The 16,714-nt window shown below is 40.0% G+C and overlaps 1 protein-coding gene across 1 annotated transcript in view; it reads right to left on the bottom strand.

Moving 5' to 3' along the window:
• Window positions 1-7,621, bottom strand: part of LOC149681523 (centrosomal protein of 290 kDa-like) — a 249,160-nt gene extending 241,539 nt beyond the window's left edge. The window contains exons 1-6 of the mRNA XM_089834228.1: window positions 7,494-7,621; window positions 6,072-6,212; window positions 5,782-5,991; window positions 3,898-4,011; window positions 3,759-3,827; window positions 3,607-3,696 (exon numbers count right to left, since the gene is read on the bottom strand). Of these exons, the coding sequence (XP_089690354.1) occupies window positions 3,607-3,696; window positions 3,759-3,827; window positions 3,898-4,011; window positions 5,782-5,991; window positions 6,072-6,212; window positions 7,494-7,604 (735 nt within the window). The 5' untranslated portion in view covers window positions 7,605-7,621. The remainder of the gene's footprint in view (window positions 1-3,606; window positions 3,697-3,758; window positions 3,828-3,897; window positions 4,012-5,781; window positions 5,992-6,071; window positions 6,213-7,493) is intronic.
• Window positions 7,622-16,714: the final 9,093 nt, after the last annotated feature.

Genomic DNA, 16,714 nt, shown 5'->3' with positions numbered 1-16,714 from the left:
GTAACGGGCGTTGGCGATATCGATTCTCTTTGCCAAGCAGCCATTGAAAAATTATTCCCTCTGACTGGTATATTAGGGGATATTTCACTAGAAGTATATTTATTGTAGTAGGGATAGCAAGAGTACGTAAACGATGTGGATTAATTATGGGCCAGACCATCTTGTTATTATCACATTTATTGAAGAAAACATTCGAACTTGCTACTATCTTCCTTCTTTGACTGAACAGCATGTGGTCCGTCTGTAATTATAGTGAGCCCGCACGTGGACACCTTGAGCCGGTTTTAGACGTGAGTATAGAAAGGTGAGGGAAGGGGCAAGGTAACTATAACGGCAGAGCCCGATCTCTCTCTCACGCCTACTACCGCGGTGCACGAAATTTCTCGAGTTTTTACTACAGCAATAACATGGGGGGGGGGGGCTGACGAAGAATTTGGTCTCTCGGAGAGTCCTTCTTATAAATGCTCACTGGGAAGAGATATTCCGGTGATTTTCCACGCCCCTCTCGATGATTGGCGATTTCCGTACGATTATGTGGGAAAAATGCACCAAAAAACAGTTCATACCCCCCGAACATTACGACCCCTGTTATGAAAGTCAGAGACATCTGGTGTTTTTGTGGCGTACTAAATAAATATTATCTTCCGCCTTAATTGCAGCTTTTGATAAAATTTACCTTTTCCTGCAGTGTCTGAGCAACTGTTTGTATTTTCTGAGAACCGGACTTCCTAAAACTCTTGGAGTCATATTTTCTCGGACTGATATTTAATTTTTCTCTCAAGTGAATATTTTCTTCGACTACTTCGCCCAACTTGAAATCCGAATCATTAATTTGTTGAGTCAGTTCTTCAATCTGTCTGCAAAATTAGTAACAAAAGATTTAAGTCAACCCAATGTAAGATAATACCATAACCATAACTAAGTATGCTACAAGGCGACACCACCATCATGACGTCATCACCCTGTCAAACAGTAGCATGTGCGCTAATTTCATTTTCCATTTTCAAAAACTATTTTCTATTTTGAAATAAAAAACCTAACAGATGGCGTTGCAAGTGCGCTCAAAAATATATCAATAAAATGAATAGGGCGAAATAAATCCCACATATGTGATTCGTCAATTGCGCATTTAAAGGGAATGAAAAGCTTCGTTTGAAAAACCTCTGATTTATATAGCAAAAGATGGAATTAATTTCTGCCAATTCAAAAATATCAAGCTTTTAATTCTCCGATTTCTAGTTATTTGGCAATATGCATTTGAAAATGCTTCATATGAAATAGGGTCTTTGCGCGTGACGTCAAGTTATTATCATGAGAGCCATTTCTGTAATACCAAAAAAAAAAAAATTATTTTTGGTAATACGGTTTTTAGAATGGCTCATAATGATCGTACCTAATAACATTTAACGCAGATGGACTGGAATGGAAATACGGCGCGTGGTCTTTTAGGGAAGCGCCTCTATAGCGCCACGTCGCGACCAATATTGAAACTTTTTCGACTCAAACCATACTCTGCTACCACGATTTTCTCGTAAAGTCACACCCTCCTATCTCTTACCTCAATTTTGGCGACCATATTGGAAGTCGTCAGCTTAAGCCACACAATTTAGACCCCAATATTGACGTCACGTTCCCGTAGCTCCTCCCCTCTCAGTACCAGTTGGGAACTCCTCCTTACATAGATTTTTTTCCTCTCAGACTATAATAGATGGCGGAACTATCAATGCTTCTAGCTATATTTTAGACTGGCATTAAGTTGTTAGATAGATTGATTCCCTCTCAACAAATGACATGATCTAAGAGTCGAAAAGTTTCGGGACTCTCCCGCTAGGGGCGACAACAGACGATACCATTGGAAGAGCAGGGGTTTTAGCTTATCATTTCAGTCCATCTGTGTATAATGGTGGAGCCTCCGAAATGAACTAGGCCCATGCATGTCAAATTTTATGTGGGGAAATATCCAGTTTGTTAAGGAAAATATTTTCACCATATATGTGTACGAGATGGCGCTTATATTACCGTTGTGACAGTGGTCTTCCTTAAATTATCGTTGATATTTTAGGGGTCAGTCATAAAATTTTTATGATAGAGAAAACCTTCATCCTAAAATTAACGTAAATGTTTTTATGACTATTCACTTTTTATTGAATCTTTCGGTTAGATTGTATGGATGACAACAAAATAAATTATTTCAATTAAAATAATTCAGTAAGAGTTATAAAAACGTATACTTACAATCCGCGACCTTGGCCCAAATACTTAAGCAGTCGACAGGGTCACGGGGTTGAACTTTTTTTATTTTACGGTAATATAAGCGCCCCAAGCGTAAAACCACGGCGAACTAAATTGTTTAAAAAAATATTCTCGCTTCGCGACACGCATGGGCCTAGTTCATTTCGGAGGCTCCGATAATGGTCTAAAATTGTACCTAGATTCCTTTTGAATAAGACCCCCTTTCCCCGATAGGCCCTTCCGAAAAGGTTTCGAGGCTCAGGGGTAGCTTGTTTTGAAGGTCCTGTCACGCGCATATTAAGTTGATAAACGCGAGGTTATTGGTGTGATATTCAGCGCTAACGACTTTGGTACAGCAAAGAATTGCATTGCATCGACTTGAGAAAAACTGCCATTGGATCTTTTTAATATACCCAGGATTCCTTTAGGTTTTATTTTTATCAGAAAGGTCTATACAACTAAAAAACTAATTGTTTGAATTCCATGACAGTTATTTGCGTTGTTTCTAATGCATCATGGGTAGGAGGTGTTCTCAGTTATTAACTGGTTAAATAAGTGACGTAACGTTCAACGGGACTAAACAAGGAGAAGTGAATAGGAAGCTAGAAGCCGTACGTGATCTACTGTACCCCATAGATGTCGCTCCATCGCTCACACCCAATTCATCCCATTTTAATACAGGGTTCGCACGAAAGTTTTACATTGAAAATCCCTGACTTTTCCAGGTTATCCCTGACCATTTTTTTGGCCTATATCCCGGACCATTTTAAGGTGTTCACCAGAGCCCACTTCATCACTCCTGGCTCATATTTAGAAATGCATGAAGAATGGGTTGATATACCAAACAAAATCCCTAACATATCCCTGACTTTTTAGGAAAATGTTTCAAATCCCTCACTTTTTCCCCCAATTTTCCATATCCCTGACTTATCCAGGTTTTCCAGGTTCCGTACGAACCATGTAATAAGCACCTCGAATGAGCCAAAGAGGATATACCAAGAGGAGCGGAAAGTCTAGCCTATCATAATGCTTTTGAAAAGCCCGGCCAGGGTTTTGGAGTAACTAGATCCGGTTTTTGTTGATTGGCTAAGCAGCGACGCCTTTTATTGGTTAAATTATGTCGGCTGCTTATTTTTGGTGGTGGAAAAGGGTTGATCTCTGGATTCACCATTGGCGTACAAAAGGTATTTTTAAAGTAGTGACATGGTCACGTGAACAACCGGAACTAGTTTCTCCAAATCCAAAGCCGGTCCCTATTTACAAAGTTTCTGCTCCTCTTGGTATATTCTCTTTGAATGAGGCAATTCCCGATATGTATTTTCACGTCTATTCCTATATAGCATCATTAAATATTACATAAATTGAGTTAATTACCTTCCATTCTTGAACTCTGCGACTGACAGTCTCCATAATTTCGTCATCAACTTCTCCTTTTTGAGAAAGTTGACTTTTCAAGTCTTCAATCTAAGATTTGAAAAGACTTAACACTGATTCAGGTAAAATTAATTATTAAATAAAATAATTACCTCACTGGCAAGGAGCATTTTCTGCTCCATTATGAGCTTTAATTGAGATTCGCTTTCATCATAAGCTTCCTAAAATGTAAATGGAACGAAAATGGGCGTTACTAATCTAGCGTATGACGATTCAATTGGCGGAACTAACTTTCAGTTTTATGTACTCGTCGGTCGTTTTCTCCATTTGATCGACCGCTTCTATTAGTTTCTCATGAAGTTGACTTTTTTGTGATCGAAGTTCAGAGTTTTCACTTTCCAGAGTCTGTAAGATGTTTGAAATTCAATCATGAGTTTGCTACTGGTTACTGAGAGCTTGTCATGAAGTGACGTTGGTGAAACGTCATAGATTCTCGTAAAGCGACGAGTGGTGAGGCTCTGTGAAAAGCTTGGTAATGTAAAACCGAATGTAGTCAATTCTCGGTTGTCGTTCTCGAACTAGCTCGAGCTGTAAGTCTCTAGCATTACCAAGTATAGTTAGTGTCATACTTATGGAACGTATCTTATAAACTTATGATGAAACATAGGCCCATATAAACTACTAGGACGTGCCGCGCGCTGCCATATTGGTGTTGCCTTCTGGTGGAAAAGAGCTTAAGCTTAAGGCTGGCTCTTGTTAATAGAATTTATCGCGTGCGATGTCAAAACATTGTCGCCTTCAGATGACAAATATCTGTTGCAAGCTACAAGAGCATGAAAATTGGAACGTCATAACAGTGTCGCCTTCTGGGGGAAAAGGTCTGAAGCTTTTCAATAGGGTGTACCACGAGCAGCCTGGGGAATAAGGCGGTGGCACAGAGCAAATAACCAGTTTAAAAATTGCCTGGACCAGTTTAAAAATTAAATCGGAGTGGGGGTCAGTTGTCCACAGGACCACTAAGAAAATTCAAGGGTTTCCAGAGTCCAGACATTAGATAATAAATATTAATTATCCACTTCTTCAATTTAGCAGACGACGCGCCCTGGTCAGTGGTCATGGACCAGTTTATTTATTCCAGGCCAGAGGGGTCGCTGGCCCAATGTCCAGTTTAAAAAAAAATCCTTATTTCCCACCCTGACCACGAGGGACATCAAACCAGTGTCGCCTTCTTGTGGGAAAATAAAGGTTTGTAATTCGCGTCCTTCGATTGCTATGAAAGCGTGCCACGTGCGACACCTTAACGGTTGTCGCCTTCTGGCGGAAAATATCTGCAACTCGCTACTGGCGTTTGTTTAATAGAGCACACCGCGAAAATACCTGTGGTTCACGACTGGCAGTTGCTATAAAAGCGTGATATGTTCCACGTCAAAACAGAGTCGCCCTCTGTTGGAATCGATCTTTAGCTAGCTAATGGTCGTTGCTACTATTAAGTACCGCATGTCACGCCAAAACTTCCCCGCCATCTGGTGGAAACGAGCTGTACTTCACGATTAGCAATTGTTAATATTATAACAGTGTCGTTCTTTTCATGATGTCGCCAAAAAGTCATTGAAACCACAGATTTTAAAATAGATATCACTCAAAACAAGCGACTTGCAAATATCAAAGGCTTTCTTTTTGTACTCCATTTGGTGAAAAAAATGTTGACATCGGAAATGAATGATATCAAGTGGCCTTATATGATGATTGATACGAATAAAGGCAGAAGTAGGATAAGGGACTAGAAGCAAAGAGCTCTAGCATTGGTAATAGAACCTGGCACTAGTGAACAAATTTGAGGATTTTATGCCGCTTCCATCGCGCCTACATTAGAGAGAAAAAAGTGGGTCGAGTTCCAAAAACATTTCCTACCCCCTTCCCCTCAACCTAAAGCGGCGAAATACGGACGCGGGTGCTTGAATCTAGTTCGGCCGTCTACTGCCATGAACGTCTCAGGTTTTGGAGGGAAAATTCGGAAACCGCCACTAGAGGACCAACCGTTGGTGTCTTATCAAGAATATTCACTTTCGCCAAGTGAAGAATTTGGTTACCTCGATACTCCCTGTCCACTTATCCTACTTCTGATAAAGGGGAACTCCAAAACAAAATTGAAAACAAAAAATTATAGACAGATACCTTTATATCATTTAGAAGTTGATGAATCTCTGCGTTTTTAACTTTAATCTTCGCCAAGAGCTCTTTCTCTTTCATTTTGCAGCTTTCTTCTTTCGATACTTCAACATTCTTTATCGTCTCTTTGCTTTCTTCCAGTTGTTCTTGCAACTTCTCAATCTCGTCACGCAAGACACTCCGCTCCTCTTCGTGCGCCTCAACCATTTCAAGAGCCTAAGTACGATTAATAATAAAAATAATAAAGCTTTCTCAGAAATCAACCGAGTAGATTGTAACTCGTGAACTGTTCACACTTTCTCAAACTCTCGTTTGGTTCTCCTGATTTCAGTCTTTTTCGATTCAATTTCTTTAGTCAAAGTCAAGTTTTCCTGTTCCAGTTCCTCGTTTCGAAGATTATGTTTCAGAAGCGACGTATCACTGCCTTTTCTCGAACCCTAAATATAAGAGTAATTAAATAAGTTTTATTCATGATGAACATGAGTCATAATTTCAAATCGCGTCATTGTCAACTCAGTTCTAGACTGAAAGGAAAAGTTCAGATAACATAACATTAAGAACAGTATTTTTCTAAATACAAAAATAAGTTATCGCTTATTACAAAATAATTAGTATTTAAATAGGCTTAAAAATAATCAAGGATTACTGCGCCATCCACCTTTGGTTTAGTGGCGTCTGCTAAATCGAACCCCCTTACCTCTCTCAGCTGATGAGAATTCAACCAATCCCGTTACTCCCATTGGTTTATTGGCGTCTGCTAAACCGAACCACTTACTCTTACGGCATTGGTTGAATTCTAACAGGCTGAGAGACCTAACCGTAAGGTAGGGTTAAGAGGTTCTGGCTAGCAGACGCCACTAAACCAATGGCGGATGGCGCAGTAGTCCTTGATTATTTTCAAGACTATTTAAATGCTAATTATTTTGTATCAAAGAGATCACTTATTTTTATTATAAAACTTTTCCTTTTATACTAAGAAAAAGGCCATTCTTTTAAGGTATAATCAAGAACCGATATCTAGTTTACTAGGGAGAAGGTATAAGATGCATAAGTATTCGCGCGCCATAGTCCCAGTCCCTCCTTTTTAAAATACAAGGGGGGACGTAAAAGGAGGTCCCGGGCTATTTCGCTGCCTCTCCTCTGTCGGAAAATAATACGTAATTTTCGTCATTCGCGTCGTGCTGACGTGCGTTTTCAAGAACCAGTGAGATGCTGGTTGTAATTTAGAGGCGGCGGGGATTAACTCCAGACCTACTATACGTTTGGACTGGAGACAAAGCTGGAAATGTGGCGAATTTATACCTTCTCCCTAGTAAACTAGATATCGCTTCTTGGTATAATAATAGGTTACTTTTCCTTAATTGTTTTTCTACTTCATTATTCCTTTGTTTATAAGGAATTTTACATTGGGATTAATATTAAAGTAATTGATTAGGCCTATAGGGTCACAACTGGTTTTAAACTCTTAATGAAAAAGAAAAGGGTCACTGCTTGTGACGTAATCCTTTGCCTTTCTTTTATGACAAGTGTAAATATTCCGAACCATTGCAATCCAAGCTTTTGGAGGATAATCAATCCTAAACCCTTGAATAGTACAAATAGCAGGGTTCATACAACTTTCGAAAAACAAATTTCCCTGAGTTTTCCAGATTTGTATGAACCCTGAAAGAGAAAGTAATTTTCCACTAGACAACACAACAAAATAGACAACTCAGTACCTTGACATTCTCCAACTCATGATTCAGATCTTCAATCTCGGCTAAAAGCTCCTTTTCATGACGAGCACTCAGTCTTCCTTGATCCTTGGCCATTTGCTCCAATTCTTCCATCGCAACCTCCGCTTGCAACCCTTTCAGCTTGAACACGATGTTATTCATTTATTTATTTTATCTTAACCTAAAGCTTGTTTTCTTAAAAAGATTATACCTGCAAAACTGCTTTTGACACCAGAAAGAGCTTATGCAGTCTTTTGGGATCATCTTCGTTCAATGGGTTAAACTTTAATAATATAGGTTAAATTAAAAAAACGGCAAATTTATATTCTAATTAGGGTAACTTACATTAATTAGTTTTTTGTAGAAACTTTCGGCTAAATCGTCATTTATATCCTGAAGATTGCATTTGTCAATTTCGTTCCAATCAATAGGCGCCATGTGAACAGCGGAAGTGCAAACTTATAGGGTAATGGCAGCCGTCTGCCTTCGACTGTATTAAGCTCTTTGGGGAAATAACATGGGGTGCCACTAGTCTATTGTAGCAGAATTAAATATTTTACACAAGAGAATAGGGTAATGGCAGCCCTCTGCCTTCGACTGTATTAAGCTCTATGGGGAAATAACATGGGGTGCCATTAGTCTACATTGCATGTGTTTTTGTTATTTATTTTTTGGTAGTCATGGTCTTCTTTTCACAAATTTGTTACTTACCATGTGTACCAATAATAATAGAGGTTATCAAAATACGAACACCATTGAATCCATGTAACACAGAACAACAGGGTTCCACTTTACTATTTTGAAATTCGAGTTGAAAAATCCAAGTTGACTTAACCCAGGCTCGGACACAATGTGGCACTACGAAATTACGAATCGTCGAAGTAACTAGGGGTGCTTCCCCGGATTTTGCTGGTGAAATGCTCTTCTAGCATTATAAACATACCAAAAATGGAGTGGTCACGTCATCACCTAAATGAACTTAGTCCATTTTATTGTATCTTATCTTTTGATTATTGTCTCAACGTTTCAATTAGCCTGTTTTGAAAGGCCTTGGTAGAAGCTGTCTGCTTAGCCACTTCGATGTCTTCTTCGGTCTGCTACAAACATTTTTGTTTGTTATGTTTCCATAACAACGAAAGTAACAGAGAGCTGGACATAGGAAATCTTACAGCAGTTCTATGAGTCTGCTATTTGAATCTGAAATCAGGCTCTGCATAAGCATGAACGCTGGATCTCTAAAGGGACCGGAAAACGCCCGCCTTCCACTGTACAAACCGATACCTCTCTATTCCATGCCATCAGCGGTCACTAAATCAACCATCATCTTATTTGCTGATGACGCCAAACTTTACCATCCCATCCGCGACTCGGTTGATTGCCTTGCCCTTCAACACGACCTCGATGCTGTCGTTGCATGGGGTTTAGCCCATGGCCTCACTTTTAATGTCGCGAAGGGTGCCGTTTTACATCTCGGCCGGCGTAATCCGCTATACAATTACACCATCAACGGACACTGCATCCCCACTACTAATTGTGAAAGAGACCTCGGGGTCCTAATTGATCCCCTCCTCAAAACTACTGCACACTCTAACAAGGTTGCCAAGCGACTCCGAAGCCTGACTGGTCTAATTCGCCGAAATTTACACTTTCGGTCTCCCAAATTAGTCGCAACCCTATATAACTGCCTCGCGCTCCCCATAATTGACTATTGTTCCCCTATTTGGATGCCTCAAACCTCCACTGACCTACAGGTCTTACAGAAAGCTCAAAACGCCTTCACCAAACTAACTAGTAACGTTTGTAAAAAGCCAGCCCCTACCCGCCTGTCCCTTCTCGCCATTGACCCTGTCTCCACGCGACACCGTATTAATAATCTCTGTTTAGTTCATGATTTTTTCCACCTTAAACTTGATTTGGATTTCTCTGTCTTTTTCACCCGCCATTCCGATTCGCGTACCCGAGGCCACTCCAAAAAGTTAGCTAAGCCCGTACTTCCTTCCGCCAATCCCATTTCACGTGCACAGTCATAAACGATTGGAATTCTTTGCCTGAAGACATTGTTACCCTAACCAATAAAGCCACTTTCCGGCGCAAACTCTCGAACCATTTTCGCTCTTTCCTCGACTAGTTCAATTTTTATAATTCTTTTTTTTTATTTTGTTCTGATTATTCCCCCATACTAATGTTTATTCTACTCCCTTATGTTCCTATAATTTTTATACTGTTAGTCTACTTATTCTCATTCATTATGCTCCATTGTTTCTTAGCCCTTTATTCATTAATTAATCTGTATTTACATCTCACTTTGTATCCGTTGTTCGTACACAAGCCACTCTGCTGGCTTCACTAACAGTGTTCAAATAAATAAATAAATAGCTAAGCATTGGGGGAAGGAATGGGGGCTGTCAATTTGGGAACACTCAAGGCCATTCGGTCTTTTGTGCTTCTTCAGAAACCTATTGAAAAAAATTTAAACGACCTTGGCGTACCCGTTTTTTTTTAATTTATTTTTTTACAAAGCAAACGTGCTATAGAGAAAAATCTATTCCGTTTACCAGTCCCTTTAGAGATTCAGCGTTCATGACATAAGGCACTAGTCAAGGCATTTGACTACTAAAAAAATGCCTTGACTACTAAAATAAATCGAAATCTGGGGGTTCACTAGTCAACTTGACTAGTAGAAAAAATGTCCCAAATATTCGTAAACCATGCGTCTCACTAGTCAGTGACTACTAAAAAAAATTGGGATAAGGGGGCTCACTAGTCAGGCTGACTACTAAAAAAATATCCTTATGTAGAGCCCTGTCTGAAATCGCTTGCGGTTTTTACCTCTCCGAGTGACGATGACGTCACGGAGAGGTTTTACACCGGCCGTGTCTGTGTGTCTGTCTGTCTGTCAGACCCCACGTGACCGCGTTCGCAGTTTGCGTATCGGAGCAAACGTGTTCCCAATTTCCGGACTGCATTGACAGTTCACGGAAATTTGGGTTTGTCTCCTCTGGCTATTCTACTTGAGTTCCAACACCACCAGCTTTGGTTTTCGTCCACTCCACATGCTTGCTTCCAAGCACAACCATCTTCTGTTCTTCGTCAATTTCACCTTGACACCAGCTTCTATGCACCACCATCTTCTGTTCTTCGTCAATTCCACATTGTCACCAGCTTCTATGCACCACCATCTTCAGGTCTTTGTCCATTCCACATGGACGCCAGTCAGTCCATTTTGGCTTCTTTTCCTTCGTCATCGTTTGGTTTCAAGATATACGCGGCGATCGGCTAGGGTTACGAGAAACAGGGATAAGGGAGTCAGATGGATTGGAAATTATGATGGGCGACCTACGGCACCATATCTCTCCCAGTGTACCTCGCGCACGCCCCTACCCTTCCGTAGGCGATTGCCAAGTGCTGCCGCGTAGCGCCATTTCATTTGAATGAGAACTAGCTTCTATTTTTGAGATAGAGGGAGCGTCCTTTACGATTTCGTCCGACACGACCCTACCTAACTGCTGGGGATGATGGGAGGACTATGGTGCCGTAGGTGGGGGTACAAAGGCAACGCTTAAGGTATGGGGGTTTCCACTCCATTACTCTCTCCTTCAAGCGAGAAACGTCTAGCCTCCCAATGGCAGGGCTTCCACCATCGGTTCACGCGAATGCGTTTTTATCTATTATTATAATGGAAACGAATCGTATATATACCCCAAAGTTTGAAAAAAGCGGGCAAGAGGGGTACCCTTCACTTTAAACGTCAATATTAGCAAAGTATCGAAAGATAATAGGAACAACTTTATTTTAAACGATTTAACTATTTTTAAATTTATTTACTGGCGATTAAAATAATTAAAAATAATTATATTTATTTAAATATTAAAGATAAACCCAAGTACCGAAGTCGTTAAATCATTGCCTCCTATATCAATCAAGGCCCGTGCATTGCGTTATATTTCCTACATTGTCTCTTATATCTATTTAGGCCCGTGCATTGCGTTATATTTCCTACATTGCCTCCTGTATCTATCAAGGCCCACGCATTGTGATATATTTCCTTCATTGTCTCCTATATCCAACAAGGCCCGTGCATTGCGATATATTTTTGAGAACAACAACCAAAATGGGAAGCTCCTCTCAGAACCATAATAATTTGTTTTCTCTGTCATATGAAATGAAAATATGGATAATATTTTCGGCAATTCGATTTGAATGGCTCTTTCTGATGTATCATTCTCTCAGCACTGTTCATAATGGACAGGAACGTAGAGATTCGAGACACTAGGAATTACGATAGTGTTTCAAATCCTCTGTAATGAGGGCTTAAAGGCTTGGAGTGAGCCGAAAGATAAATACACATCCTAGTTTTTAGTTGTACCATGCGTACCACAATGTTGCCAGGCGTTTATTGAAGGATGCTTGGGTACTAGTACAGACTGTTACGTCTACCAAGTTTCCTAGCATCCAACATTAAATAGGATTCATAAAAGCCAGTGTTAAGCGCACGTCATGGGTCAAGTCGTTAAATATATCGACGCAGTTAAATAGCTGATGGCATTATTTTATCCACTTTCTCATTGCGTTTCGAGAGGAAGTTCAACTTTGGCACGGACGACAGATGGCGCTCTTAACCTTCTACCCCCAAAAATCGCTGTTGTCTGCTCGTTTTCCCCTTCCGCGTTTTTTCGTTATAAACTTATGATTTAACGAACTGTTAAGATAAAATTTCATATTTCCTAAGACAGATAAGCTTCTACTCCTTTCATCTTACTCCCAGTTAGATTTAACCTTGTTAAAACATAATCAGATGAATTTGAGTTACAATGTCGTAAACTCCTGTGCATACAGTTACCTAGGAGTGATAGAGACATTTTTAACGATGCCTAGAGATGATAAACTTAAGCGAAATTGTTTTACGTTTGAATAAAAATACCGCTTCCAGTAGTGGGTTTATAGTACTCCTTGTTTGTGTAAGATTAGTGTAGCCAGGGCCGGCCTTAGGGCTGGGCCAACAGGGCCATGGCCCGGGGCCACCACCTGACAGGGGCCGCCACTTGAGTTCATGTGTTATAGTAATTTTCTTCAGAAAGGGAGATATAGATTAGAAGATTTTACATTTTTTATTTTTGGTGGAAGGGCAGAGCTCCAAGTTCTAACTCTAATGGCTCGTTTTCATAGAAACTAGAAAATTCGAAAACGCTCACGCTTCACGAGCTTGAATACGCGCGGTAATGTATTTTTTTCGAACGTTTCCGCTTTCGCTCGAAATTTTCACGCAACTCGTGCCTATGAAAACGAGCCCTAAAGCTATGTCCACACTGAGAAAATTTCGAGCGTAGCGTACGTAGCGAAGACGGCGAGAGAGACGAAAAATGTTCATTTGGCTGAACTTTTACGTCGATCTCGCCGGCGTAGGCGACGCACAACCAATCAGCGTCTAACGTTTACAGACGTCATATTTAAAGAGCTGCATCGGTTTTTATTCACTATAGAAGTCTGAATTAATTGCATGTTGAATCTTGGTTTGGCTGCTATTTGGAATTTTTTCGTTATAATGTCGGACAACGAAACTAGAATTGATATTAATGCAAATGCTCAACAAAGTGTTTATCCCCGTAAAAATCGTAATAATATCTCATTTGGGTGTGGGGTTATAAAAATCCCCATCTTTTTTTCTGTTCTGGAAAACTTCTCTAAACCAAATACGTTTTATATGGTCCTTTTTCTTTTGTTTTCGAATTAATAGCGATGAAATAATTAAATTATTCGCATGAGCTAAACGCTTCACTCTACTGCAATTGCCCGCCATTACCTCGATCTATTCACAGAACCTATCCCACGTGACAAAGAAAAGGACGTGGATTGGTTGTGCGTCGCCTACGCCGGCGAGATCGACGTAAAAAGTTCAGCCAGTTGAACATTTTTTCTCTCTCTCGTCGTCTTCGCTACGTACGCTACGCGTGAAATTTTCTCAGTGTGGACAGGCGATTTTCTCGGCGTACTTGGCGAGCGTAGCGTGCGTGGCGAGCGAAGCGAATATTTTATCCTAGTGCGGACATAGGAGCAGAAGCTACAGCTTTGTCAACAATAGCTTTTCAAAGCGACTCTACACACATGCAGCATTCAAAAAATCCCGGGAGCCGCAGCACTAGCCTCCTTGCTGCTAGCGTGCCTGGGAAGGAAACTTAGCTATTTGTTAACGAAAGGGGCACTATGTGAAATGCGAAGAAACAAGCTGGTGCAGCAACCATAACATTTTTGCACACCCAATCAATTTATAGGACATTGGTCCAGTGAGGGAGTGACCCCTATAAGTGTCTCAAAGTTATCTTATTTCCATCCCGGCTAAATAGAAAACCGACACAATAGGCAGGGTTCATACAACTTTGGAAAACAAATTTCCCTGAGATTTCCAGGTTTTTCCCGTATATGGAGTATCCTATGGAGCAAATGTTAACGAAGGAGGAAGGATAAATAGGACAATTACATAATCAAAGGGCATCCCCTTATCTCTAATATAATCAGAGTTATGAGCCTCCAAAGTATAGTGTTATGTTAATCCTATGGAGGGAATGTTCACGAAAACTGAAATTAATAAAAAGCTATTTACATTCAACGATGACCCAGGAACACTCGAACAGTTTAGCTTTAATCTCAATAAAAAGAGGTACTGCAGCTTTATTGGACTATTCCGAAATGATCACAGACTTCGCGAATATTAAAGCTCGTAAAATAGATTTTATGTAATGCAATTGTACTTAAGATACTATTTCCACGTTTCATTAAATAATACTAAACGTCCTTTCACTGCTCATATTAAAAAATTATAAAAGTGATCTAAAAAAATTTTCTCGCAGTTAGGAGGCCACCATTCTGGCTTTTGGCTCAGGGCCTCCAAATCTTTAAGGCCGGCCCTGGTGTAGCTGTAGAGCGTAATCATGGTAAACGCTTAAAAATATATATTTTCAATAAAAACACCGCTTCCACTAGTGGATTTATACTCCTTGTTTGTGTAAGATTAGTGTAGGAGTAGAGAGTAATCATTATAAACGCTTAAAAATATATTTTCAAAAATGAAGAATATAGAACATTTAATTTGTATCAAAAAATATTTTGGTGCTAAGATTGCCTTAGAAAAATCCAAACGGCTAGGTATTGGTAAAAAAAAAATGTGTAAGCTATTTGTAGATGAGATAATGTTTTACATGTTTTAAATGAGGCTAAAACTTCCACTATTGTGTCTAAAAAAGTGTTGGCAATGTATATTTTTTAAATATGACGGAATTGCGGTTGATATGATAGCGCCCTATTTGCGAAAAAAACGTTTTTTTAAGCAGTTGAATCACTCTTTGATGATAGAATTTCAAAGGCAGAAGTTAAACGTTAAATTTGCTCGATTAATTTTGTTCGGAAAATAATATATTTAAGCGCTACGTATTACTGACGGAGATTGATTTTGCCAATCTTCGTGAGTATTTAACTGTTTAATAATTATTTTGGTTAAGTGGGAGCCTAGCTTATGTGTGATTGGGTTGTGGCTTCCATGTTTTGGGGACATTTGCTTTTTGTGTGGCGAGGTATGATTCAGCTTTGATATGGACAAATGTTACAAATCATACTGGTAGACTAAGAATACGGTTGAGGTATAGCGAGAGAGTAGAGTTTCCACAGCAATTGAGAGATATTGAAAAGGCCTGAACAATTGACTATTTTAAAGTTGAATTCCAGCACTTGCAAAGAATTAAAAAAAGCGATAGATACATATATTTAGGTTGTTTAAGGGGTAGTGATAGTCATCTCCACTCAGAGAGGTAATATTTTGGCTTTCCCAACTTGTCTTTATTTCGTCATGAACTTCTCAGTTAGATCTTGAAGAGAAATACGCATAATTTCCGGACCGGTTTTAACATTGGTTTTATTCCCGCCAAAGTGTTTATGCTGATTTTGATTTACCAAACGATCCGTACTGACATACTGATCTATCTTTCAATAGAAATCGGTTCCGAACTTCCGACTCGGGTAAATCGAGTTCGCATTTCGCAAGCGAACTATATGGAAGATGTGAATCCGAGCATAGCCCACTCGATCACGCGTTAAACTGATCGAGTGGGCTATGATCCGAGTTAGAGGTGATCTCGACTTACCCATGGACGAAGAATGCGCGTGAGGAAATTTGTTTTCACTCTACAGGATAGGCAACTCCCTATCTCGAGCGACAGCTTATTCTGTATATACTCTGTTACAACATCGGTTGTCAGCACGCGCAAAGCTGGGTCTCTATGTAATCTAGCCTTGCGCGTGCTGACAAGTGACAAAAAACTTCAGGATATTTTAAACTATTTTAAATCCTGAAGATCCTAAGGTTTTTTGTCTCTTGTCAGCACGCGCAAGGCTAGATTACATAGAGACCTAGCTTTGCGCGTGCTGAAAACCAATGTTGTAACAGAGTATATACAGAATAAGCTGTCGTTCGAGATAGGGAGTTGCCGATCCTATAGCGTGAAAACAAATTTCCGCACGCGCATTCTTTATCCATGACTTACCTATGAAACATTGGTTTGCAGTTTCTCTCAAGGATCCCACACCATAACGTTTCCATGTCGTCCATCTTTATGTTGAGAGGCGAAATTGGTAGTGTATCCTTGTGATAGATACACACACCACCTCCCGTTTTATGGGTGCGGTCCTTTCTAATGAGAACGTAATTGGGGATAGTAATTACTATGTCTGGGACTGTGTCAGATAGCCATGTTTCTGATAATCCCAGGATATCAATATTGAAGTTCTTCAGTAGATAAGTAATGTCGGAAATATGACGCTGTAAGCTCCTAACGTTCAGGTGGGCGATTTTTAGTCCTTTTGGATAAACTGTTGATGGTTCCTTTTTCTGTTGAGATCTTATATAGCCGTGAGTTTTATATTGGTTTGGGTGAGTAAGGGTGCTAGTATTGGCCAGTCAGACTTCGTCCACCTGAGGTTTGGAGTTCCGGTGCCTTCGGATGGTCATTGGGCTTGGCCAGTTAGCTCTATCGAGGATAATGTCATCGAGTTTCCCACTACATTCAATGATGTAATTGGACGACCAGAAGTCTCCTTGTTTATAAGATGATATTCTTATGTTATCAGTATCAATGTCTAGGGATTCCAGGTGTTTGGCGATATCCTCGATGGTGATATTTGGATCACATCGTGAGAGCAGGAACGTCGATTGCGGTGTATTTGACCACCTTAAGGGG

Source organism: Phalangium opilio, unplaced genomic scaffold (assembly GCF_054372755.1).
Source record: "Phalangium opilio isolate 3A_F unplaced genomic scaffold, DU_Popi_V2 ptg000038l_1, whole genome shotgun sequence".
NCBI lineage: Eukaryota > Metazoa > Arthropoda > Arachnida > Opiliones > Phalangiidae > Phalangium > Phalangium opilio.
The sequence above is the reverse complement of the archived record's forward strand: the minus strand, read 5'-3'. Positions and strand labels throughout refer to the sequence as shown.